This window comes from Eretmochelys imbricata, chromosome 4, assembly GCF_965152235.1.
Source record: "Eretmochelys imbricata isolate rEreImb1 chromosome 4, rEreImb1.hap1, whole genome shotgun sequence".
Classification (NCBI taxonomy): domain Eukaryota; kingdom Metazoa; phylum Chordata; order Testudines; family Cheloniidae; genus Eretmochelys; species Eretmochelys imbricata.
The window spans coordinates 138016676-138044498 of NC_135575.1; the positions used below are offsets into that span (position 1 = coordinate 138016676).

Here is a 27823-nt window from a genome sequence, read left to right on the forward strand (position 1 = left end):
TTAGTATCTCCTGCAGATTTTTTGTTTCCCCCCAGAATAAGAGATTCTGACAGGGAAGCAAAGGGACACCAAGAGAGGGGTTATGTGCCCCTCCCCAGCAGTGGTCCTGAGTGGGCATGTTGGTTTGGGTGTGGGGTGTGACCGGTGTGGAGGGGCAGGCCTGGCCCTTGTGCTGTCAGGTTTGGGTTCAGCCTTGCTGCCAAGCCTGTGTTCAAGGGTAAGGGGAGGCTACTGGGTGATCCCCCATCTCCATGCAGCTAGTGGCCTGCGCTCCCCACTGGGAAGCAGCCCCAGTGTGCACCCCTTGCCGTCGTCACTGCACGTGCCCTGCAGAGGCGTGGGGCTGACACAAGAAGCTATGGGGAAATTGCAGGGAGCGTTGGTCAGGGGAGTCATTTAGGGAGGGTGGGGGTCACCTGCTGCCCCCTGGGTTTTGCACCGGGGTCTGCTTGCGGTGTACACCCCAGGCCCAGGCCGGGCGCTTACCTGCAACACTGCACAGGCAGGTCCCTTTCTCCAGGAGCCAGGGTTCTCCAGCTGCAGTGGTCAGTTTCCTCTGTTGCACAAAGGCCTCTAGGGGTGGGGCAGGCAAGGAAGGGGTCAGTCGAGGGGGAGCACAGGGGTGCCCAGTGGCTGTGGTGAACAGAGGGAGCACAGAGCCCCCAGGGATGTGGGTGGGTGGGTGTGAGAGAGAGAGAATCTCCAGAAGAAGGGAGAGATGAGGGCACAGGGTTGTGCCCTGAGGGAGGGAGCAAGCAGTCAGTATGGGAGGAGCAGCTGAGGGAGAACAGTCACTGGGACAAGGATCATGATGGAGGTGGAGCTGAAGAAGAGTGTGGGGCTAAGTGCAGCTAAGTGGGTCTTGGGGTCTGTTTGTCCCCAGAGAAGCGGGGAGCACCCTCACTTCTCCCTGGGAAGAGACTGGGGACAGATCCCACTCAGCTAATGCATTCTCTCAACTGACTAATCTGCTCTCTGCCTTCCTTCCCATCTCTCCTTTTTTTAGGGTAACTTATATCTTGATCCTGCAGTGAGGATCCACGGGTTTGCAGGGGACTGCCCACCTAGAGTTCATGCCTTCATCAGATCGATAACGTGTGTGCAGCACTTCATGTAAAGTGCGCTAGCATGCTTTGTGGGCATCATCTTTTGCAGGAAGAACGGAGAATTTTCAGTACAGTTTTGTTCGATCGTGATTAAAATGAGCAATTTAAAACAACATTCTACTTTAATGTCGTTTTGCTGTTTGGTCTTCTGTAATGTAATTTAAATGAAAATCCAGGATTATAACTGAAATTCAGGGTATTGGTTACCAAGTATTTGTAAGTTAATTTTCATGTGTTTAGGTTTAGGAAATGCTGAATAGTTATTGTGACTTTTCTGTTATGTAGTTTAAATGAATTATTATTCAGAGTTCTGTATTAATATGCCTAGTACGGAATCTATTTGTCAAAACACATTTCCTGAAATCTTTTTTTTTTTTGGGCTGTATAGTTACAGACATATTTGCTGATAGCTATTTTGGAACAAAATTACCAAAATTGAAACTGGTGTGATTATATTGTGTTACGTGCAGAATTTTAAAATAGTGTTTGCAGAATTTTTAATTTTTTGGTGCATAATTCCCGTAGGAGTAATATTAGCAAAACCCTCCAATAGCCACTTGTTCCAAACATAGCCAGGCTATGCAGGTGACAAAGGGTATCTGAGTAATTTTCCTGAATGCCTTTTCTCAGCAGATACCTGTAAACTGCAGCCCCATGGATTTACATATCTGAATTTCAATTTTTAAAGTCCGTATAGACTGCAGAGTAGGTTACTGTGATCACCCCTTGAAAATATAAGGCTCTGGGGAGAATGTTCCTTTGTATCAACTTGTTTTTTTCCTTCACTTTTAGACTGAGCTCTGAAAAGAAACTCAAAAGGCGAGATCATTCGGAAGACTCACAAAGAGACCAATTACAAGGCAGAAAAAAGTAACTGACTTTAACCATAATTTTATTAAGGCGTAAATGTCTATCAGCCAGACGGGAGCCGGTCCTGTCACATGACAAACAGAGTGACATTGTGTGTAATGCAATGGCTTCTCTACAGTTCGTATGAGCAGAATGAGATCATCATCAGAGTTACTTACGCACTAATTCCAGCTCCTCTTTCCATTACTTACTGGTCTTCAGAACAGGGGACCTGTGTGCTCTTAGCCCAGCTGGGAAATTGCAGGGAGTGGGGGCAGGAAAGGGGAGAAGTCAGGTAGCTTGCATGAATTCAATCACAAGGACTTCACGTGGCCCAGGACTGAATGGCTACTTGTCAAATATTGAAATGGTTTTAAGTGACAGGGAAGCTAAACTCACAGTTCAAAAGGCACCTATGCTAACCACTGAGCCGGTGGAATGGTGAAGTGATGGTGCGTGATTGGATGGATGTCAGTTTCATATAAATACATTTTCCTTGTTAAAGAAGCGTATGGCTTTATTATCCTTGTAACGCTTTGCTCTGGGGCGATGCTCTAACCTCCCCGCTACTTTGTAAGCTTAAGAAGACAAAGTCCTCTTCAGAATTATGTGCACTCATCTGGCAAGCTCTTTAAAGGACCACGCCCTTGTACTATTCAATACAGGCAAGTAGAACAGCAGCGGCTCCAGCTCTCCCTGGGGCCTTTCAGCCAGCCATTTCAATAGCAGCACGCAAGAAGTTAAAAGTGGACCCTCAGCACGTCATGAGCGGAGACTGACCTTTTACAATTCATGCACAGTATCGTTAAGGACTTCTGCTTTTCAGCTAAGCAAGGACGACAGAGGAGGTGGCCGCAGGGAAGCTGGTAAACAGGCTCCATTTTGAAATAAGAAGAAAATGTTCTATTACAGGAAGCGCATCCTTGAACCGGCCGGCTACTGTGCTCTGGAAAGTTGAAAGAAGAAAGTTTTGTCAATGTTAATGCAAGTCAGTTGATCCTACAGCAACCGTGGCAACATGGTACCTATTCCACACCTGAAACTCTGGCACAAGATGTTAGATGGAGGCTATCAACCCGATTCTGAGGTGAGGTGCACCTACAAGCAGCTAGAGCTGCAAGCGCTCACACTATCTTGGGAATGGGCCCTGTTTTCCTTATAACAAGCTACCATGTCAAAACTCCAAGGATATTCCTCTTGCTTCCTAGCATTTCTGCTTGGGAAGACTAGATCAAGGTGAAGTTTGGTACCACCAAAATTTTATTGAGGACGAAAGCTAGCAAAAGAATTCTTGCTTTTGTCTAGGCTAAAAATCACCCCTTTTCAAACACTGGCATTTGAGTACTGAACTTGGTTTCTGTCAGACATCTGCACGGGTATCATACTCCACTGTATGAAGAACTTAACATATTTCCTTAAATACCACTTTGCTTTTTGTGCCCATAATGCCTAGAGCGGGCTATTCAGATTCCATCTCAATGGTGATAGCTCAACAATAGAACACACTGCTAGTGAAAGCAGCTCAGAAACCTGCATACACTATGGGAACTGCACGTGGTCCCCCATCTCCTCCGATGGCACGAGTTAGCGTCTAGCATCTGATTTCTGACACACAAAATGGGCAACAGCTTCACGCAGCGGATGAGGAAGGATGGTCTAGTGGTCAGAGCGCTGCCCTGAGATTCAGGTTCAATTCTCTGCTCTGGCACAGACTTCCTGTGTGACCTTGGGCAGACCACATAGTCTCTCTGTGCCTCGGTTCCCCATCTGTATAATGGGGATAATAGTACAGCTGTGCTTTGCCAGGGGGTTGGGAGAACAAAGCATTAAAGACTGGGAGGTACTCAGATGGTTATTGCTAAGTAAGGCTTCTTAGGAGACACTTTGGGTAGATTTACGAACTACTCTATGTCAAAAGAAGGGAAAAAATGCACAATCCAACCTGTGGGAGTCCTTATTAAATTATATTAATACAAAATCTACAGCCTACCATTGCGCTTCTGAATGCCAAAAGTGAAACCAATCGGTTTGCTGCTTACCAGCTGGGGCATTTGCATTCCACGAACTGCTGCAGCCCCCCTCGCTATGCGGCTGCTGCTGGCCTTTTACCAACCTAGCTGTAAATGATGGCCTAGAGCTGAGTGCAGAGGTCAAGGCAATGTCCAAGCTTTCTGACAGCTTCTGTTCATGAGAGACTGGACCTGCAGAGAAAGGCATGAGATCTAGAAATAGCCAGGTTTTGCGGGGGGAGGCATCAAGGGACAAAATAAAAGCTGCTTCGCTACTAAACACATTCTTAATTTTGAAGGGATGGTCTGAACATAAGACAAAAGCCTTTTTATTTCTCTTCAAAACAGTGTCTTAGGGCTGAGTTAACACACGACAGGCCAGCGTGTGAATCTACAGCGCAGCCGCGCACTAATATCCCGTGTGGTCACTGCTATGGCCCAGTGAAAGGCCCGGACTGAGACACGCAAAAGGACTTTTCAACTCTCATTTTACTTTTTCCCATGTCGTGCGGTGGGGTGCGTATGCAGCCAGGAGAGCTCAGTTCTGACTCTGCCACTGATTCACTGTGATGGACTGGCCCCATCACTCTAACTCTTCGTGCCTCGGCTTCCCCACCTGTGAAGTTGGGATACTGATACCTTGCCCAGCTGGGTAAAGTAATTTGAGACCTAGGGAAGACAAGCCCAATAGACATGCTACGATTTATTTACTTTTATTGCTTGGGACTTACAAAGAGGACTAAGGGAGTTAGGTGCCTGAATGCCATTGAAGTTTAGGCCCCGATCTTGCAAATGCTTATGTGCCTGCTTAAAGCCTGCATTCAAACACCTAATTCCTTTGGGCCCTTTTGAAAATCCCTATCACCCTTTCTTTACTTCTGCATTTCGCTCAGCTTGGCCAGCTGACGCTAGACTGTTCAGTTTCACTTTCCGGTCTGTAGGCACTAGCTCAGCGCCATGGGTTTGGTTTCTAACGTTGATGGGGAATGTTTAAACCAAAAAGGAAATGCTGTTTGGGAGACTGGGAGAGTTCAGATCTGAACAGTGCAGCTTCAGCCCACCTTTGACATTTTCATGTACCTACTGTGGATGAACGTTCTCCATGCCACCTTCAGCCCAAATCCTATTTGGTTTACATTAAGCCTTTGCAGAATGTATTCAAGAAAATTCAACTCAGCTCTTCAGGGAGACAATACTTCTGTGTTCAACACACTCATGTGCTGTGTGTGGGCCAGATTCCCTAAACTTCACTGCTTCCGTGGCTCTCCACTTCTCTTCAAATTACCCATGCCCACACAGTCTCTTCTTCCTTGGTTATTCAACTTCATTTACCTCTCTTTATCTGTGATGTTATTAAATAATGTAGTAACTATAATTATGCCACACAACTGATAAGAAAGATGCAGAGCAAAATGGAAACGCATGCATATAAAGGGCTGTGTGTGTTCTGGAGTAAAGCCAGAATTCAATACATTCTAGGTATTTCTGCACAAATGAGGAAGGAAATAAATATGCCAAGAAAAATGCTTTACATGACCGAACATGCCTGGAGACAGCAGGCCTATCATCCCCCTTGTGCTAAGCTGATCGTTATAGGACAGAGACTGAACGCGCTACTTGTTAAGAGAATGAAAAAGCAGGAGCAGTAGGTCCCATTCTGGAGGAGCAGATGCATTTGTCTTGTGCTTTAACCACAAAGCCATCCTTCCTCTCCAACCAGTGTAACTGGCTCAGCAGTCAAAAAGCTTGAGTGTGCCGTCAATCCACGATTGCTATCCAGCACCCCACGCCCAACTTTACAGTGACGGGGAGCCCGAGAGGCTGCCTACATTACAGCAAGTGCAACCCAGCCAGAGAACCCACTTACAACATGGCTATCTCCTGGCTTGGTTGACAATGACAGCTTGTAGCACAGAAGGGACCTAAACGGCGTGTTAAAGCCTTGGATGATCAGTGGGACTGCTCACCGACCCAGGGGTGCAAAACTGGGCCCATAGTTGGTGACATGACAGTTGGCAAATGATTCACGATGACGAGCTCATGCCCAATGGCTCTGCTCATAGACATTTTTCTAACAGAGCGTGAAAGCGGCTAATACTGAGGGGGGCGATACCAGTGTCAAACGGCCCTCCCCCGCCCTCCCGGGACACTTGCTACAGCCCATTTTTAGCAACTGTAAAGGCTTCTCCTTTGGAAATGTCCTCTCTGGCTTAATCACCCACAGTCCATGGGTAGAACCTTCCCCTCCAGTCTTTCAAGCGCTGTCCCTTGGCCTCTAGAACTTCACTCCGATTGGACACACACACACTTGCTCTTTCTGCTATCCATTGGTTTTAAGGCTTTACGCTCCCTTGGCAGGGATATCCATCAACACAAGCATTTAGTGTTACTGACTGGGATGTGACAAGTGCTTCTCGAGCTGTGCTGTGTTAAGTAAATGCCACTTGGGGGAGAACGGTTAGGAATGTAAGCAGCAGAAGGGTCAGTAGAGCACATTTGTGATTGCCGTGACCTGTGTGAGCAGCCCACACATGATTCTACAAACCAGTTCATTCGGCGCAAGGAAGATATTTGAGAGTTTTCCCCCATTATGGGGACGATGGGCCAGCACGCTGCATGCCTGGGTTAGTAAATTCCCCATGATAATTTTTTTGCACAGGCTGCAAGAGATGATTTTCCAGCAGAGCAAAATTTGTCAATGAACTGAAAATGATAGGGACAAAGGAAATAAAAGACTAACGGAAAAATTAAGTGATCTGAACCAATTATGGGCAAATAAAATGGTGTAGATTGACACAGGCAGAACAATGAGGTCATGGACTGAAAAAAACAAAACAAAACAAGTAAAATCTGGCTATGAAAGAAAGAATGTGCTGGGTAGAGGAAAGGGGAAAGTCCGACATGAATGACATGCTAAAACCATTTCCATAATGTTTGGCAGGAGCAAAAGACAATAGCCTCAAAAAGCGCCCCTAGGTTTTGGTGTGAGAATCTGCAGGAGATGCGAGGATTAAGTGAAACCACATTTGGGATGGCGTGTGGGACTCTGGTCCTGGGAGATCAGCAAGGTGAAGAAACAGTGAGAATTAGGGAGGCGAGTACCTGTCGAGCAGTCCATTTGGGCCAAAGGCGAGTCACTCTCCGTTTTCATTTTTTTAGCACCGCTCTCGGAGGTAGACATGGCTAGTAAGTTTGTGGTAGAAAAATAAGAGGGTTCTACGTGGTTGCTGTCATCAGGGCTTTGCTCCATACAGTCCATTTTCCTTTTCAGAGAAGATATGGTTAGGGAAGAAGGTGTGACCATCCCTAAGACCTGAGCCCTCCCGAGGAGGTTGGTGCCCGGGATGCTGTGCTGTAATAGGAAGTGGTCTATCCTCGCCTTTAGAGAGGGGTGAGGGAGGGGCTGGGAGTGTTGGCTAAAGGCAACCCCAGTGAAAGGATCGCTGGGCACCCGACCCCAGGAAGCCTCACTCCGGTTGCATTTCTCCAGAGTGCTCTGGTCGATCACCTTGCCAGATGGCAGCAGCATTGGGAAGGGCATTATCTCCAGAGTGATGGGGTCCAAGAACTCTTCAGGGATATCCTGAACCACATCGACCAGCTTCTGGAGACTCTGCTGTTCGCAGTCGGAGTTGCTTAAGGGCACACACTCGCTTTCCATTGGGAACATGAAACCGGCACTCTGGATGCCCAAGCCCTGAGCCAGGCACGCAGACGCCACTTGGAACACGCTGTCCATCACTTCCTGTGGGCACGACTTAGCTGGCTGTCCCCAAACCTCCAGTCTTTTAATGCAAGGGAGGCCACCTCCCGCTACGTGGGAGATGCAAATTTTTAAGTGCGATACATTGCTCAGTGAGGCAGGGCCTTTATTCCATAGGTCTTGAGATGCAGAACCAGGGTAGAAGACAGCTTCCATCTGATGGAAAGGAGGCCTTGGCTTGAAGCCCCTATGGCTGAACGTCACTTTGCTTTGATTTTTTAGAATGGCTTTACCCACTAGTGTGAAAACGTCTTTGTCCGACACAGGCTGACCAGCCAGACCTGAGAACTGAGACTCGGGGCTGTTCCAAGAGCTTTTGTTCAATGAGGTAGACGTGTAAATGTCCAGCCCCGTGAAATTCTGATACCCGCCCGATGAGATGTCTATGTTAATCCTGCAGATTTCTATGTTGAAGGGAAAGGAGAGAGTAACATGGACTGGGGGCTTGATGAAATATTCACTGCGAAAGCCCCGGTTTCTCTTTGCAAGGTCTTCAGAGATGAGGTTGTCAACTTCATAACCATCAGCAGAAATCTGTGTTTAAAGAGAAATGAGAGGATACTGGGCTTGATTTGACCCAAAAGAGGAAAGTGAGTTTGCAACCACTTTTACAGTATTTTTGAGGCATTAAATGATCAACTGCGAATAACAAAACTTAAAGGATGAACTGTGCGCTCTTGATTGTCTTCCCCAGGGCATGTGTGTTCCTGAGTTGTTAGTCTAGGGATGCTGGGCTCTGCAAACCCATTTGGTACAGTAGTGTTGCTCAAGACGTTAGAAGCATTCACCAATTATGACAGTGCAGCTTTAAGGAAATGAGAATTTAATTGAAAACATTTATTGTAAAGGATTTTGCCATAAATTCATTCTACACTAAAATATGGAGGAGAGGCTAAATTCAGCACTGATGTAAGAGCAGGCAACTCCACTCACTTAATTGCAGTCACCTTGCTTGTACAGACCAGCAATGTAATCAACCCCGTCTAGGAAGGGTTTTAAATACCGTGTAAATAAATGCTGCATTTTTCACAAGACAAAACCCAGGTTCTCTATTGTTTCTGAGATGCAGTTTGGGGGGCCTTGCCATTCAAAATAGGCTTTGAATTAAGAACTAGGTAATCTCTAAGGCAGAGAGAAAAAGGTATCTGTCTATATTAAAATGTTGACTATGTAAGCACTTGAATAATGATAACATTACCTACCACCTTTCATCTGAAGATCTCAGAACTAATTAACCCTCAGAACTCCCCTATGAGGTGTAACAGTGTTATAACACCAATTTTACATAGAGGTTAACTGAAGCAGAGAAAGGATAAGGGCCAAATTTTTCAGAGTGACCTCCTAACTGGGGCCCCAACCTGAAATACCTTGGCACTGATTTTTAGCAGTGATGAGCACCCACAACTCCAAACGAAGTCAACAGGAGTTGCAGGTACCCAATACCCCAAATTACCAGATGCAGAAAAAGAACCCATGAGTCCTAACTCACCATTATACCACACTGCCCCAATTCTTTGCAATAAGACTGGTTAGCTTTGAAGATGAGTCTTGAAGACTTGAGGGGCTTTCACAAAAAAATGTTATAAATTAAAAATAAATTGTCAACACCTGCCCCCCAAGCAATTCCACTCAGTTTTGCAAAATTAAAAAATCCTGTTGTTTTCGCTGTAACTTACCTGACCATGGCCCTTTAAGTGTGATGCCACAAGAGCATCTCTCTGCGCATTACACGGAGATAATTCCAACAGACACTGCTCAGGTGTTTTCTGTGGGATTTCACCACAGAGCCTGGTGAGTAAAATTGGTTGCTTTTTCTTAGAAAGATTTGCATGAGCATCTGAGAATGCTCTTAAGCAAACATTATCTCAGACACAAATGGTGTAATGAGTGAGCACTCCTTTGTCTACTCTGTCCAGCAGAGACAAGGACTGCTTATTCTCTCCACCTAACCAAGGGATACCAGAGCCGACCCTCTATGCCTTAAGCCGCAGAAAACACAATGCTTTTTTATTTTTACCTTGTTGCAGTGAATTCTTGGCTTGAACTGTGGGAGGCAGATGTTTATTACCATCTTTGCAGTTTGAGGACTCAACTTCCAAGCATCAGAGTCAGCTAGTAAAACTAAAGGCAAAAGCAAAACATAAATGTTAGTTTATAGGAAAATAGGAGACTCTTGTGTAAACGGTTCCTGAGTCACAGGTGAATCGCAAGTCTGACTGCTTACAAAATGCAGTTCAGATTCAAGTGGGTGAGGCTTTTAACAACTCAAGAGAAACCCAAGTGAGCGTGTCATAGGTGATTCTGGGTTAAGATGCAAGATCAAGTTAAAATCATTCACGATTCAAAGGAGAAAAATGTCTGAGAAGGAAGCCTAGGGAATGAATGTTTTTATGAAAATTCTAATTTGTAAATAAACCAGTGATTAAATGCAAGCCTTATCAAAGGGGAGTGTGCTCTAGAGAGGAAGGGTTTGGTAGGGACTTAGTCCCTGCCCTGCCATCCATTCAACCTGAAGGAGGTTTTCAAAAGATGCCTAACTCTCAGCAGCCTAATTCCCCTTTGTGTCTTTGCAAATCTTCCCCGCTAAGACCTTGGTCAAATCACTTAACCACTCTGTGCCATAGCTTACACTATGCTTCTAGACGGCTAGGGCACTGATCTAGGAGTCAGAAGGCCTATTCTCGTCTCTGCCATCAACTTGCTGCATGACCTTGAGCAAATCATTTTACATCTCTGTCCTTGTTTCCTCTTCCATCCTGTGCCTGTCTTGTCTATTTAGGTTGTAAGCAAGCAAGCCGGGGGGCAGAAACTGTCTGGTAGTAAAAGGTCTAGCACAATAGGATGTGAGATCTCAACCAAGGAATCAAGCTGTTACTGTAATGTAAATAAGTAACAATGCACAGTGGTTGCAAGGATAAATGTTTCTAAATGCTCTGAAATCCTCAGATGAAAGTTACTCTTGAATGCAAAATTAATAACCATTATCTAATAGCTGCTCTCTGTTATCCAACAGATCACTTGGTGCTTTAGGAAAGGAGTACTTGTGGCACCTTAGACACTAACAAATTTATTTGAGAATAAGCTTTCGTGACCTACAGCCCACCTCATCGGATGCATCGAGCTGTAGCTCACGGAAGCTTATGCTCAAATAAATGGTTAGTCTCTAAGGTGCCACAAGTCCTCCTTTTCTTTTTGCAGATACAGACTAACACGGTTGCTACTCTGAAACCTGTCTTGGTGTTTTAGGGAGATCAACAAAATTCTGAGCACTGATCAAGTCAACTCTTTCAAACATGTTCAGAAAAGGAAGCCAGGAGAACACACAACCTTTTGCATTCAAAGAACTAAACAAACTGGTTAGACACGATTCTTTTTAAAAGTAAGAATTTTAACCTCTTAATGTGGGTGTAAACCTCATTGCTTGGAGCAATCTTATAATCACATACTTGCAAATTCTATCAAGAAAAGGGAGCCCTTTAAATGATTTCCAGTTGAGGGTATTTGTTCAGCCTAACTGGATTTTTGCAAGCGTTTTTAGGTGTACAATGGGATTATAAAATGAACTGAAATCAGGTCAGTGTGTAATGCTTCTTATACCTGTCTAGTAAATGTACAAGCATAACACAGCCTGAACACTGATTAAGTGCAGATGTCAGAATACAGATAAATGATGACATTGGCTCTAAAGTCCAAATTCAACGTAAAAAAATCTCAAGTCACCCATGAAAGACTGAGTCTGAAGCTTATGTTACAAATGCCTGTCTGATAGTTTTTGGTGGATCAGGCTGTGTTTGTTAAAAGGAGACCAGTGTGCTCACATATAATAAATGTCAATTTCACGTAAGATAAACAGAGAGGCATTTTCAAGTCTCTATTTAGGTTAAAAAGTGCAAGGTCTGCAATCTATAGCAGTGCCAGGCTTGCTGCTGGAAATACCATCTCTCGAAAAGTAGAACTCTGTGTACATCTGTCCATTCTTGATCATGAAAGATCCTATGGAACTTTTGGCCCACCCCGTTCAGCAACCCATCTCTGGCAGGGACTAGCACTACATAATTGAGAGGAAGGCACAAGTCATTCCATAGTGCAGAATTACGTGATAGCCTGCTCATAAGGGAAGTTTCTTCCTAACCCCAGGCACTTTCCTGCTAGCTTCCATCCTAGGTTTAAATCCATTCAAAATATGTTTTAGCCCAGTGGTTTTCCAATTTTTTTTCCTGGGGCCCAGTTGAAGAAAATTGTTGATGCCCACGACCCAACGGAGCTGGGGCTCAGGGGTTTGGGGTGTGGGAGGGGCTCAGGGCTGGGGCTGAGGGTTGGGGTGAGGGCTGCAGCTGGGAATGATGGGTTCAGGGTGTGGGAGGGGTCTCTGGGCGGGGGCAGAGGGTTGTGGTGCAGGAGGGGGTCAGGGCTCTGGGCTGGAAATGCAGGCTCTGGGGTGGGGCCAGGGATGAGGGGTTTGGGGTGCAGGAAGGGGTTCCAGCTTGGGGGGGGGGAGGGAGCTCAGGGCTGGAGATTAGGGCATGGGGTTGGGGCATGGACTTACCTCTGGCAGCTCCCAGTCAGCAGTGCAACCAGGGTGTAGAGGCAGGCTTCCCGCCTGTCCTGGCGCTGTGGACCGCACTGCACCCCAGAAGCAGCCAGCAGCAGGTCCGGCTCCTAGGCGGAGGCATGCAAGCGGCTCTGCGTGGCTCTCGCCCACAAGCACTGTCCCGTCCCGCCCCCAGCTCCCGTTGGCCGAGTGCAGAGCCCATGCTCGGGGAGCCCAGTGGCCCCCCCCGCCGAGAAGCTGCACCCGCTGCTGGCTGCTTCTGGGGCACAGCACGGTGTCAGAGCAGGTAGGCACTAGTCTGCCTTAGCTGGGCAGCACCACCGACGGGACTTTTAACACCCTAGTCGGCGGTGCTGCCCAGAGTGACCTAGCGCCTGTCATGCCGTGACCCAGTACGGGGTGGCGACCCGAACTTTGAAAAACGCTGTTTTAGCCTGTCCATTGACAACACCCCTAGTACAGTGTAAGTGCGTAGGCTTTTTTTGAATTCTAGTAAGCTTTTAGCCACATGGACAGAATGTTGTACAACTTACGTAGGTGACCACAGAATAACTGTTTCCACTGGAGTGATTTCTGACTGAGGAACAAAGCGCACTTCATAGTAATTTTGAAAAGGGGGCGTGGCACCAAAAAGTGCACAGCTCACAGCAACAGACACGTGTGAGATGTCGCTTAATCTTCTCTTCCCTTATTGAGAGGTATAAGGAATATTCTGGCTGAGGGGCAATCCACTGTGAGGTAAGTGACTGGATAGAGCTGTGTGCGTTTTGGTCAATGGGCAGCTCATATTCTGCTCAGTTTAAGGACTGATTTCCTTTGAGCTGAAACACGAGAGATTTAAAATAAATGGTGCTACTATTTGAGATAAATGTTATTCAGCTCAATAGGGTATCAATAAGCTTCTCAGGCCTGTTAGCAGGCACTGTACCTTCTGTATGCAAAGGTGAACTATACCTCTACTGAGAAGTGGGAAAAATTAAAACAGAAGTAGGATGAGGGGGGGAACCACACCCCCAACAATCCTTTCAAACCCCAAAGTAGTGATAGGTAGGGCTGGTAATATCACTTGCTGTTAAGGTTGCCCATCATTTTGTGTCATAAGATCTTTTTCTCAGTTGCTTATAACTTTGTCCAACTTTAATCATTTGGTTTTCCATACTGGGTGTCTGCTTCAGGCTTGAATATTGTGTTTTAAATTTCAGCTGCAACAGTTCAGCTGTTTCTGAGAGCAAGACTGGGAAAAACTACGATTTGCACATGTTAATCGCTATGTTTTCTTTGAAAAGCTCTAGTGCCCCCATGCTTTGGAGCCAGGGACGCAAAGTTTGGCAGGGGAGTGGCCTTTGGGCCAGGGATGTGCTTTTTGCTGTTCTTGTGAAAATCTGCCCAAATGTAGCCAAATTAAAGCCTTTCAAAAAAACTTAAGTTCACACATGCTCAATATAGACTCTATTTTAGCAGCTAAATTCCACAAAGATTCCATCCACACTGGGCGTGCTCCAGCACAGAGATGGACAGGACTTTCCCTGCTACTGCAACTCTGGGCTGCTGTGGACTATGCTGGATCCAAGCACCTAGAATCATAGAATCATAGAATATCAGGGTTGGAAGGGACCCCTGAAGGTCATCTAGTCCAACCCCCTGCTCGAAGCAGGACCAATTCCCAGTTAAATCATCCCAGCCAGGGCTTTGTCAAGCCTGAACTGAGAGCAGGAAGACTGTCTCTCCTGTGCTCTCAGGGCTCTCTCTGTTGGGCCCAAGGAACCTGACAAAGGAGGTTACTTGATTCAAATGCAGAGGGGACAAGAGTGAGTAGATTGCAGCAAGGAGCATGTTGGGATGTGGTGGGAGGAGAAGGCTTGGATTGGAGACTGGCAATGGGGTGGGGGGAGGGAAGACTGGAATTAAAGCTAGGCAAAGAAACTGGGAGAGAAACTGAATGTGTGTGTGTGTGTGGGAGTGGGGGTCATGATAAGGAGCTAGTAGGTGGGGGGAGACTGGGATTGGATGAGGAGGTGGGAGGAGACAGGGACTAGCTGGACAAGAGAGAGGCTGAGAACCAGTGGGGTTGAGGGGAGGGGAGACAGATCTGATGAGGAGTCACATAAGAACTGGGTTTGGCTGCACAAAAAATCTAGGACAAAAGAGACAAGTGAACACTGAGATTGGAATGAGGCCATGGAGGGAAATTGGAACAGGGATCCAGTGGGGACGGGGAACATGGGCAGCATGAGGGACAGAAAATAATCAGATGAGGAGCCTGGTGTGGGGGGAGAACTGGGAATGGCTGAGCAAGGAGACTGGGAGGAAGAGTCCAGAGAGGTGAGACTAGGGACTTGCTGGGCCTGAGGAGTGGAGACTGGGACTAGCTAGGTGAAGACATTGGGACATGGTTCGGTTGGAGGGGATGGTGCAGAAAGGATTGCACTTTGCGGGGAGGGAATGGGTTGCACAGGCCACCATAATTCTGACATTTGTTTGTGTGTGTAATATCACAGTAGGATCTACTGCCTCTACTCCACTGCAATATATCTAAGATTATATAATATTGCGGGATTATCCTGCTGAAGCCTAGAATGTCTGATGAGTCAGTGTGAAATGATGGAATCCTCCACAACCATAGCTGAGAGCTCTTTTTGTTCAGAATATCACCAGTTTCAATCATTCAATCATCATGTGAAAGAAAGAGTAGAATCAAATGAAGTAAAAACCTTAAATGAACCAAAGTATACCACAGAATCTCTATGGATAGTAATTCCAAGCTCTAACAAGAAGAATATAGCAGTAGGGATATATTACTGATCATCTGACCAGGATGGTGACAGAGACTGTGAAATGCTCAGGGAGGTTAGAGAGGCTATCAAAATAAAGAACTCAATAATAAAGGGGAATATCAACTATCCCCATATTGACTGGGTACGTCACCTCAGGACGGGATTCAGAGATAAAGTTTCTTGACACCTTAAATGACTGCTTCTTGAAGCAGCTAGTCCTGGAACCCACAAGAGTAGAGGCAATTCTTGATTTAGTCCTAAGTGGAGCATAGGATCTGGTCCACGAGGTGAATATAGCTGGACCATATAGCTGGTAATAGTGACCATAAGATAAGTAAATTTCACATCCCTGTGGTGGGGAAAACACCACAGAAGCCCCACACTGTAGCATTTAATTTCAGAAAAGGGGACTACACAAAAATGAGGAAGTTAGTTAAACAAAAATTAAAAGGTACAGCACCAGAAGTGAAATCCCTGCAAGCTGCATGGAAACGTTTTAAAGACACCATAATAGAGGCTCAACTTAAATGTATACCCCAAATTAAAAAACATAGTAAGAGAACCAAAAAAGTGCCACCATGGCTAAACAAGAAAGTAAAAGAAGTGAGAGGCAAAAAGGCATCCTTTAAAAAGTGAAAGCTAAATCCTAGCGAGGAAAATAGAAAAGAGCATAAACTCCGGCAAATGAAATGTAAAAATATAATTAGGAAGAATTTGAAGAACAGCTAGTCAGAGACTCAAAAAGTAATAACAAAAAAATGTTTAAGTACATCAGAAGCAAGAAGCCTGCTAAACAACCAGTGAGACCAATGGACGATCAAGCTGCTAAAGGAGCACTCAAGGACAATAAGGCCACTGCAGAGAAGCTAAATGAATTCTTTGCATCGGTCTTCATGGCTGAGGATGTGAGAGAGATTCCCAAACCTGAGCCACTCTTTTTAGGTGACAAATCTTAGGAACTGTCCCAGATTGAGGTGTCATTAGAGGAGATTTTGGAACAAATTGATAAACTAAACAGTAATAAGTCACCAGGACCCGATGGTATTCATCCAAGAGTTCTGAAGGAACTCAAATGTGAAATTGCAGACCTACTAACGGTAGTCTGTAACCTATCATTTAAATCAGCTTCCGTATCAAATGAGTGGAGGATAGCTAATGTGATGCCAATTTTTAAAAAGGGCTCCAGGGGTGATCCTGGCAATTACAGATTGGTAAGTCTGACTTCAGTACCAGGCAAACTGATTGAAACTATAGTATAGAACAAAATTGTCAGACACATAGATGAACTTAATTTGTTGGGGAAGTGTCAACATGGTTTTAGTAAAGGGAAATCATGCCTCACCAATCTACTAGAATTCTTTGAGGGGGTCAACAAGCATGTGGACAAGGGGAATCCAGTGGATATAACGTACTTAGATTTTCAGAAAGTCTTTGACAAGGTCCCTCACCAAAGGCTCTTAAGAAAAGTAAGCAGCCATGGGATAAGAGGGAAGGTCCTCTTATGGATTGGTAACTGGTTAAAAAATCGGAAACGAAGGGTAGGAATAAATGGTCAGTTTTCAGAATGGAGAGAGGTAAATTGTATTTAACATATTCATAAATGATCTGGAAAAAGGGGTAAACAGTGAGGTGGCAAAATTTGCACGATACAAAACTACTCAAGATAGTTAAGTCCCAGGCAGACTGAGAAGAGCTACAAAAGGATCTCTCAAAATAAGGTCACTGGGCAACAATATGGCAGATGAAATTAAGTGTTGATAAATGCAAAGTAATGCACATTGGAAAACATAATTCCAACTACACATATAAAATGATGGAGTCTAAACTGGCTGTTACCACTCAAGAAAGAGATCTTGGAGTCATTGGGGATAGTTCTCTGGGGGAAAAAAAAAGTAAAAAAAGTTAACAGAATATTGGCAATCATTAAGAAAGGGATAGATAATAAGATAGAAAACATCATATTTCCTCTATATAAATCCATGGTACGCCCACATCTTGAATACTGCGTGCAGATGTGGTCACCCCATCTCAAAAAAGATATATTGGAATTGGAAAAGGTTCAGAAAAGGCCAAAACAAATTATTAGGGGTACGGAACAGCTGCTATATAAGGAGAGATTAATAAGACTGTGACTTTTCAGCTTGGAAAAAAGACAACTAAGTGGGGAGATGATAGAGGTCTATAATATCATGACTGGTGTGAAGAAAGTAAATAAGGAAGTGTTATTTACTCCTTCTCATAACACAAGAGCTAAGGGTCACCAAATGAAATTAATAGGCAGCAGATTTAAAAAAAAAAAAAAGTATTTTTTCACACAACGCACAGTCAACCTGTGGAACTTCTTGCCAGAGGATATTGTGAAGGCCAAGACTTTAACAGGGTTCAAAAAAGAACTAGATAAGTTCATGGAGGATAGGTCCATTAATGGGTATTAGCCAGGATGGACAGGGATGGTGTCCCTAGCCTGTTTGCCAGAAGCTGGGAATGGGTGACAGGGGACGGATTTGATTACCTGTTCTATTCATTCTTCTGGGGCACCTGGCATTGGCCACTGTCGAAAGACAGGATACTGGGCTAGATGGATCTTGGTCTGACCCAGTGTGGCCTTATGTTCTTATCGCTGGGATTTATGGTCTGCTGCCATCCAATTTTTAAGTTCTCAGCCTTTTTGGCTTTATGAATTACACCTGTTTGGTGTACAGCTACAGTAAGGCACATATCTATGCTATATCAAGAGTCCTAGACCACTGGGATGTCAAAGGTACTTTAGCTAATTACTACCTTTACAGGACAGCTACTTTGCAAGCAACCGTTCATTGGCTGCAGGAGACAGACTGAAGAGATGGTGGATTGCTTGGTCCAACTACCACAGCTGAGCACCCAAACTGCCACCCATGCAAATCTCCCAGCACAATGCCCCAGTCATCACAACCACCCACTCAATTCAACTGGCATGCACAGAAGCCCCAAACACACACAGACACTCACCTCAGCACACATTCGCCACCTGCACAAATTCATACATCTTCCACGATGGTCACTCGGAGGCCTAGAATGTCTGCTGAGTCAGCGGGAAGACATGGAAACAGCAATAAGGATGGCTGAAAGCTCATTTTGTGTAGCATGTTGCAAGGTTCAGTCATACCTGGGCCCCGTGAGAACCAGACGGAATGCTGGAGACCAAAGGTTCAGTGGTGGTTGGACCGCGACAGCTCATGACAAGAAGCGGGACTAGCAAAGAAGTGGTTGTGCTTCCAGCCAGAGGCCAATTCTGGGCACAAAATTTGGGGCATGCGTACAAAGGGCAACACTGCATCACAGCACGTGGAAATAAGAGCCCCCATATTTACTCACATAACTTTACCAATTGCACACAAGTGACAGCACAGGGTTTCTGCTGCTCGCATGGTTTATTAGTATGGGATCCGAAATATAACATCGTATAAGAGGAAGATGATAATTTACATACTGCTCCAAAATGTGCTAGGACCTTTACAGAGCAAAGACCTATTCCCTGCCCCCAAAGATTTTACTATCTAATTTTAGATGTGACACAAATAAGTATATCAACTAAGGGGACGACGACTAAAACCATCTTTTAATCTATAGAATAAACATGCTAGACAGCAGCAGTACAAGCTCCTGCCACACTGCCTGGTCTCTGTGATTCAACCCTGACTTGCTGGAACCACTTAAGATGGATAGTTGGATTTCTAGGCCGTTCAGCCTTTACCTGTGAGAGTCAGACTGCCATCAACAGGGCTAATTAGTACCAACGTAATTGGGGGTTGTGTAAGGTGAATGCCTCTCCACTGAGAGTGACCCAAGACCTATGTTCCCTCTAAGGCTTTTTGTGTGTGCACACATGCACGAGAAACCAATGGCCAACAGAGCGCAGTCCCTCCCCACACCCATCCCCCTCCTCTCCAGCACTCATGCGGTCAACCCAACCCCATACCACTTACCAGCTCCCTCACTTTCGCTGTGAGCCCAAGAAAGGGGAAGCCCTGGAATCCTTCCCATACATCCGCAAACTAGAAGCACTGGAAGGAGCCAGGGCACAGGGAAGCCTATTTCCCCGACACCCAGACCAGTGGCTCTAGGTGTGGTAGGTACCTATGGGCAAGAGGTGTCCGTAGCAGACGGCATATGCACAATTTAGAATTCACTGATTCTTCTCCAGGCGTCCTGACTGCATTGATACATCATCCTGAAGGAGGGGCTGGTTTTCACACACTGAGCAACCAAACCCACCGGCTCTCGCTTGAAGGGAAAAGGTGTTGTGGATAAAAGACTATGTTACCAGAGATTTTATTTGTAATGGAATCATTCTGGGATCTCCTTACAAAGCTGAACAAGCTTGGGATTTACAGCTGTAGGATGAACCTGCTAACGTGGTTGTCAAGTCTCTGCCTGCATGCTCTGCCTGCAAAGCAGCAACCAAAGCTTAAAGTAAGTTACTCTAAGAGAGGGGCCATTTTAAACAGTGATGAGAAACAACAGACAGGAGCATTTGTATGGCTATTTCACTCTCTATAGCCAGGCAGATTCCCCTACAGAACTTGATTCAAGCATTAATTTGTCAAACAGCTTTTTGCTGACACTGTGATTCTTAAAGAACCGAGTCAAACACTTTGTGGTGCAGGTAGCTCAGCTTCTCTGAATGGGTCCGTCTGAGCAAAGGAAACCATTCCCAAAAGGGCAGCTCGACTACCACATATCCCATTTTCTGTAGCTGCCTCCTTTTCAAGCTGTGCAGTCCCAACAACTGTTTAGAACCATAGCAATACTGGTTCCTGTTTGACACCTGAATGGCTAGCTTCACACCTCCAGGATGCGGCCTTAGCTGGGAGGGACAATTTTTAGGAGAGGTCTTTGATTTGGTCAAAGCATTCAAAATGGTGTCAGTCAGAGGAACCTCATATGAAAATGCAGAATGATTCCGAATGGGTGGAGCCTGCTTCTGTTCTACTGCCTCCTTCTGGCTACAAGTCTCTGTCCGAGTTTTATTACCCCCAAGTGACTTGCCACTGGGCTTCCCCTTCAGCAGCTGATTCATTAAGTTATCTGTGAGATGGATTCCAATGTCTTGCAGTTCTCCTTTAGCTCTTGTGGCAGCTTCTAAGTTAAAAGGTAATGGCTTTCGGTCTGTGCCCAAGTGGACCTCCACATCATCTGATCTAGTGTGAGGCAAAATCATGTGGTTTTTGACATACTGGGGTCCACCTAACATTACCTCAAGTAGAGAGACAGCTTCTGTCACTTCCGGCTTTATGCAGATTTCCTTCTTCGCAAAATTCCACAGCATCTCAGTAACCTCTTGCCGAAACTGTGGCGTAAGGCGATTACCTTTGTAATCTGGGCACTCGATCTCTACACTGCCATCAAGAGTGAACAGGTCCTTTCTAAGCTCAAATTTACTCTCCCTGGCTAACTGAATAAACTCAGCACTCAGAGCGTAATCTATCAGGTCATCTAGGAAGTGCCCAGAAAATGCCAGAGCCAACAAACAGGTGAGGAGATGTTCTGGGAACTTCTCAAATTCATGCAGCTTTCTGTGCATCTGGTCTATGAGGCTGGAGTAAAACCTCTCTGCATTAGGCGGCTCATAATTCAGGTATCCGAATGACCACAAGAATTTAGCAATATCTTTGCTACGGCAATACATCACCCTGGAAGGCAACAAAGAGGCTACTGCATTCATAATCCCTTCATCAAGGTAATGCAAGGCTGAACAAGCAAGAGTTATGTGCATGACACCCTGGATGCCTATAGTACCAATCCGAGGAGGAACGACTTTCCCAAGTTGCTTCAAGAATTCTAAATGATCGACATGAGTATAGCGGAACATCTTAAGTACATTCACTAAAGCATAATTGCTCATGTCTGCCATCTGGCCTGACACCTTGTCTCCAATTTTTCTCATGACATGCTCAGAAAAGGTACTGTTGGACTTGAAGAACCCTAAGGAAATGGTGCCCACTTCCTCCAAGTTGAAGGAATCCAAATACTTCAACACTAAAGTCTCCAACTTCTGCATTAAATCTTGGGGCACCCTCCGGCCTTCACCGATGATATAAATCAGCTGAACCAGCTGAGGCAAGGTGAGGTCTTTCCAGTGCAAGTTAACATAGCTGAAGGAGATCTGTAAATAGTGAGGCACGCTGCGTCCCAAGCAGCGCCACAGGTCAGCCACCAGCAGTAGCTGATCCAGGCTCATGTCCCAGACCCTACGGCAAAATTCAGTCTCATACACTTTCAGCATGGAGTGGGTTGGTGGAATAGCTAAACGGATAAAGGCCTTTAAAATGTCAGTGAGTTCTGAGATGCTAAACAGCCGGATGTTTTCAACTCCGTAACGACACAGCATCATAAACTTAGTATTGGATCTCACCATCACATGCTGCTGCACTGGCGAACAGCTCAGCTTGCAAAAGTATTCCACAATGGTTCCTGGGATCAGGCCATTCTTAAGTACAGTTACTTTATGTAATATCAAGTCACCTTCATCTAGAGGAAGGACCTGCAAGGTCTCAGATTTGTCATAACTTAGAGATCGGTATTCGGGTCTGTGCTGCTGAAACATTCTGGGATCTTCCTTAGTGTCATAGGCCTCCACATCAGCATCTAGCAATTTGTCTTCCTTGGGCTCCAGTGTGGCTGGAGGCACTGAGCTGGCCTCTGTGGAAAGAGTTTTATGGAACTCCAGATCCAGCAAGGTGTGTTTTGTGCTTGATAGACTTCGAGAACAGCTGATGCTGTACTTATTCTGAAACTGCTTAGCACTGATGGTGGAGAATTCATTTACAAATGGCCCTTCACTATCTTCACAGTTTCTAGCAGCATTCTGATGGGATGCGGTTTTGGTTCCTGTGTAGGCTGATGGATTATAAAGTACTCTGTACTCCAGAGGGTTCAGCAATCTGATAGAAGCCACAGTTTTCGCATCGGTGTTGCTCACTTCAGGGCTCTCATCCTCCTTTTGTTTTCTACTAGGAACTCTCTTCTTGGCCCCGCACTTGGTTGTAGTTGAAAATGCAACCATGCTGCGAACTCCGCCTGGAAATCTTCGGCATGTTATCATTGTAGCCATGGATCACAACTTACTGGGCTCAGAATTGTCTCCGGGTACTGAAAAAAGGGCAGATGAAGAATGAGTGGCTTCCATCTATCATGATGCATTTTTAAAAAACATAACCTTTAACACTATAGTAAGTAAGATGGTGAGAGAGACTTGGTTTCTCACATGGTTCAGAAAGAATTACTGAGTATCAGGTGTTTTCCTGCAAGTCAGAAGCTGAGTGTACTGTCCAAAACTACCACACGCAAAATCTATCCAAGATCAACGACCCCAGTTATTTTGCACAATGGAAGACCTGACGCATTATAGAATTGATAGGACTGGCAACGCAACTGTTACAAGTAACTTATAAAATGGCGCTCAGGTTAGGGAAAACATTTCTGTATCTTCAGTTTGTGAAAGGACCTAAGGTACTTTTAACTCATTTTTAAAACTGATTTCAAGCTGACAGCATCCCTTTGACATTTTTATAACTCTATCATCAAAGCTCTAATAATTCCATTAGATTGTGTTTCAAATGACTCAATTCTATTAAGAAGCACCAACCAGAACCCCAGTAGTTCTCAAAATGAGGCCCAAGGATAAGCATTGCTCCACAGATGGAAGTATTCTGAGACTATGTAATGTAAGGTTGGGGTATTGGGATGGGAGGTGGATACAGGAGAGGGTCTCTCTCTTACGAAGTGGTACACAGAATGAAAGCTGGAGTGGAACTACCCTGCCAGAAGGATTGGCACCCTACCGCCAAACCAAAAGTAAATGGCTGTTGTGAGTGACTGTTAACACTGGGAGGGAAGAAAAGCAGCCCTAGAATGAAGGGAGGGCAATGAAAAGCACGAGAGAAACCCTCCAAAGTCACAAGCTGCTGTTACACTATCACACACTGAAAATCAGTACTTAGAAGAACTGTAAAGATACCAAAGAGAGTTCCATTCTTTAGGCCTGGGGAAGTTTTCTGCAGGTTTAGATGACGTAGTGCTTCAAATGCTAGTCACCACCAGGGGCCTTGGCTATGAGTGCTCTCACCACTGCTACTGCAGATGGAAGGCAACGATGGGAAAACTGCCAAAACAAAAATCTAGTGTAGCCATCCTGGGTAAGCAGCCAATTTAGCCTCTTTAGGATGAGTCAGATGGTGATTAGTTACAGCACCAGGTCACTGCTATGTGTAATATATACTTCCCCCGCCTTGTGTGGCTCACCCTGAGGAGGTATTAGACAGCCATCTTCTAGCATTTTCAACTTCCTTAAAAGCTCACTCTCTCTCTTTCATTACTTAGAAGAAAAATGTGTTGGAACTCCAGGATGCCAAATAATTAGGGAAGCCAAAACTCGGTGAAGACACAACAACAGCAACATGTATTAGCTTCTGTGCTTCTCTGCACAAAGGCCTCCGACCACAGGGCGGGTAAGCTGTTATGGATGCCTTTATGACTCTGCATACAAATAGACCTTCCTGACTGAGGACAAGCACGTCAAACCCATGACAAGAAGAAGAAGAAGAAGAAAAGCCTAGTAAATGCTTAGCTGAGTTTTATGCAGAATTCCCCAGCGTAGCAGCAATAAAGAACAGACCAGTAGTGCCCTCTCACAATGCTTCATTTATTCTACTTTTATCATTTATCCTACTTTTCTTAGCCATGTTGCACAGGGTGCCTCACTCATGCTTTCTGTCCCAGGAAGAATGGCAACTTGGAGGTAGCAGGAGGAGGTATAGGAGAGTGAGAAAAGGTGAAAAAACAACTTGGGTGAAGAGATCGAGACCACAGGAGAAAGCAAAAGAAGGGAAATGATTATCATACAAGAAATCAAAGCAGGCAAAAAAAAAAGATTCAAGAGAAAGAATTAAGGAAAAGATTGCTAGAAAAGAGGACAATTTATTTTTAAAAAATATATTGAACGGTAGATAAAACTCATTTGCAGCTATTCCTGTCCAATACCTTATCTGTGTCTAAACTGCATTGGTTAGGGCAATAACGGTGTCTTTGTCCATGTCAGCACAGCACAAAGTTCGATGTCAGTGCTGAACCCAACACCAACCTTCTCGTAGCAATTCATGCCTTTGGTAGCCCAAGAGCAGATCGGTGCTATGCAGGAGATCAGACACGAGAGCACAATGGTTCCTTCAGCTATGAATCATGGCAACGCACTGTGCTTGGGCCTTAGGATGAAATGTTGCTTTCTGCAGCATTAGCCAATGTGTGAGAATGCCACCCAATCCCTGTAATCTATCAGATGCTCTGATAAAACAAACCAAACAACCCCCCCCCTCCACCTCCCAGTACACGTATAATAAAAATAAAGCAAATAGCCATTACATATTGGCACAATGCAGGCCCCAGCAAATCCACTGTCAAAAGTGAGTAGGACTCTTTTCTCTGGCTTTCCCTATCAATGCCTGCAGAACCCAAGATTTTGTTTAAAAACAAGAACATTTTTAGCTCTTAGGGTTGTCAGGGCAACCTTGAGTTGACCGTAACTGACACACAGCCATCCTCCCAGGTCTCCAGATAGATAGCCTGGAATGGTAGAAATATGATCTGTGTAAGGCCCAAAATCTGGCCCCAGGGCTATCCTGATTAGTTAGCATGTACACTGGGAAGCACCTTCTCAGTGGAGGCCCACCCATCTCTGAAACCACCTCCTCTTCCAGCACTCTGCTGGAGCTTGAATTAGGTGAGCTTTGTGTCCCAAAATAAGCTAGTCATTGACTGTCAGACCACTTTAAGTGCAGGACACGCAGGTTTCTTTGCAGTCTATTTTTTGGTCTATTCTGTGTGCTCTATATTAATGATTCCACTAATAGAACGCACACGTTCACTGATGCAAGGGGTGCTATCTTTTAAAAATAAATTAATCTGCTTTGCTCTTCTATCCAAGGATCTCAAAGCACTTTGCTACCGGTAGTGAACTAACCTTAGAAACTTTCCTATGAGATAGTTATCCTCATTTTACCCAGAGGAAAGTGAGTCACAGAACCAGTCAGTATGTGCCCATGGTCACAGAGCTCACCAGAATCATGCTAAGAATCCTGTTAGAATGCTTTGGTATGAAGCTTTGTAAAACAAATCAGAAGTGCTTTGGGAGGTACTATGTAGAACTAAGAGTTTATTCATCAGTCCCTTGATTTCAAATCCATGGAACTAGCCCTCCAGAGAGCCAAAAGAAGAACATGGAGAAGAGAAGGAAAGAGGAAGGAGAGGGACAGAGGACAGAAATGCCAAGTCTTGAGGGAAAGACACTTTCGAGCCTTTCTTGCTCATCACTCAACCTCTGTTACTCCCATCTTCAAATCCCAACTACATGCTAGATGAACTTTCAAGCTAGAGGTGTCCTTCATTTCCTCCTCCTCCTCCAAATGTATTTTCTTTTATAGGTCCCTCTGCCCACCACCAGGGATACATACCAGCCTCAATGCCCCCTTTATTCCTTTGTGCTGCTCACACCTTTGTACACTTTCCTATGCTCCTCTCCATGTGTAAACAGCCGGCCAACATCCCCTCTTCTCGCCATTCAAATCCCTCCTGGAAACTCACTTCTGCTGTGTCACGTATGAGAAGCAAGTTAAAGAGCAAACATAACTGGACCCCTCAAGCTGCATGCATGCACCCTCATTTTGTGGGTCATGCCTAATACAGGCTCCAATCCTGCAAGTGGAGCTGGATGGGTGAACCCTTGTGGAGCAGGGTGACAATGGTTCCAACTGTGCTGATTAAGTTGCAGAACAGGAGCCTCAGACTAGATGTTCTACGGGACAGTAACTGTACCTTTCTGGGAGTCTGAAGCATCTAATGCACTTTTGGAAACTCAAAAATTACAAATGTACGCTTGATAACTAACATTAAGAAATCTTTGTATCATTCCCGCTTGGAGTACATTTCCCATCACAGTCTCACTGCTATGTATCAGATAAGTTATGTATTATACCAGTGCCCGCGGGACCATCCTGCCCAGCCCTTGAGCTCCCAGCCGGGGAGGCTAGCCCCCAGCCCCTCCTCCACTGTCCCCCCTCCCCCGCAGCGCCGTCGCACGGGCAGTGGGGCTGCGAGCTCCTGCTGCTCTGAGCGGCATGGTATGGGGGCAGCGGTGATGGGGGTTGGGTAGGGGGTCCTGGGGGACAGTCAGGAGACAGGGAGCGGTTGGATGGGGCAGAGGTTCTGGGGCGGTCGGGAGGGTTGAATAGGTTGTGGGAGTCCCGGGGGGCCTGTCAGGGGGTGGTGGATAGGGGTCAGGGGGCAGTTGGATAGGGGGTGGGATCCCGGGGCAGGGCGGTTTGGGGCGGGGGGTCCAAGGAGGGGACGGTCAGGGGACAAGGAGCAGGGCGGGGTTGGATGGGTCGGGGGTTCTGAGGGGGGCAGTCAGGGGGAGGGGGTGGATAGGGAGCAGGTGCCAGGCTGTTTGGGGGGCACAGCCTTCCTCACCCGGCCCTCCATACAGTTTGGCACCCCAGTGTGGCCCTCGGGCCAAAAAGTTTGCCCACCCCTGTATTATACACTATGCTAGCCCCATAAATTAAAAACGGAAGGGAAGATATTATCTCCCAACAAATACTAGGAAATTTGGACCCGTGTGTTAAAGTTCGGTGTGAAATTGCACATTTTATATGGGATTCAGGTTTGGTTAAGAGTAGGGTGACCAGATGTCCTGTTTTCAGGGGCTTTTTCTTACATATTACCTATTCTTGCCTATTACCCCCCACCCCCTGCCCTGTTTTTTCACAGCTGCTGCCTGGGCACCCCCGTTAAGAGCAGGGCTGGCGCCCGAAAGCGCCTTAAGGGCAGAGGAAAGGCTGGAAGAGGCACCTTCGCTCAGCACAGCTGCCCGCCTTGTGCGCTCAGAGCACCTGGGGCGGCGACAGCTCCGCGGGGTGTCTCAGAGCCAGGGGCCAGGGCGGAATCAGACACGGGGCCTGCTGCCCCCTGGCGTCCGACAAGGCAGGCACGGGAGGGAGCCGCCAGGCAACAGTTTGGGTCCAAGCGCTCGGGCCCGGCCCGGTGCGGGGTCACCCCGGGAGCACCCGGCCCACCCTGCGGAAGGCAGCAGGAGCCGGCGACCAGGCAGGAAGGACACAGGCGGGAGGCGATGGGCCCCCCCGCCCTGCCTTGCCACACGGGGCAGCGCCAGCTCACGGCCAGGCTGCCTGCCCGGCCTGGGCGGGGGGGGGAGGGGGGGGGCATTCGTGCGCGTGCACCGCCCGGCAAGGGCAGCTGGACGTGCACACGCACGGGCCCCACGCGGGCGCCGGCGGCGGCACCTGCGCAATGGGGGTGTGCGCGCGCGCGAGGCACGCCCGCCCCGGCCCAGTGCACGCGCAGCACACGGGGAGCAGCAGCAGCGCCGCACACGCGCCGGGCGCCCGTGCAGGAGGCAGGGCGCGCCCCGCCCGCACCGTGCGCGCGCTGGCTGGAGGCGTGCGTCTGCCCGCGCACGCGGGGCCCGACAAGGGCCCGGCGGTGACAGGGGCACGCGGCGGTGGGTATCGGGGCCTGTCCCCCGGGGCCGGGTTCTCTGCCCGCACTCACCGGGGCCGCGCCGCTCGCTGTCTCCGTTGCCGGGTCTCGCCTGCCTGCTTGGAATCACCCTGCCCCGTCGCCGCCGAACGCTTCCGGTCACCTGACCCTCACGCACTTCCGCCGCGACGGCAGGCGAGTGGGGCCAGGCCGCGCCCGTCATGGGGAGCGCGGTGCCT

At 46.7% G+C, this 27823-nt stretch overlaps 2 protein-coding genes across 2 annotated transcripts; both read right to left on the reverse strand.

Annotated features, from left to right (window-relative positions):
* Positions 1-1990: 1990 nt before the first annotated feature.
* On the reverse strand, positions 1991-27764 carry UBOX5 (U-box domain containing 5). The gene is made up of 5 exons (XM_077816033.1): positions 27657-27764; positions 9745-9848; positions 7067-8261; positions 3995-4156; positions 1991-2901 (listed from the first exon to the last, which is right to left on the reverse strand). The coding sequence occupies exons 2-5, from the start codon at positions 9796-9798 to the stop codon at positions 2696-2698; spliced, it is 1617 nt and encodes a 538-aa protein (XP_077672159.1). The 5' UTR covers positions 9799-9848; positions 27657-27764; the 3' UTR covers positions 1991-2695.
* On the reverse strand, positions 18984-27736 carry FASTKD5 (FAST kinase domains 5). The gene is made up of 2 exons (XM_077816032.1): positions 27657-27736; positions 18984-22184 (listed from the first exon to the last, which is right to left on the reverse strand). Exon 2 carries the CDS (start codon positions 22144-22146, stop codon positions 19666-19668), a length of 2481 nt encoding a protein of 826 aa, XP_077672158.1. The 5' UTR covers positions 22147-22184; positions 27657-27736; the 3' UTR covers positions 18984-19665.
* Positions 27765-27823: the final 59 nt, after the last annotated feature.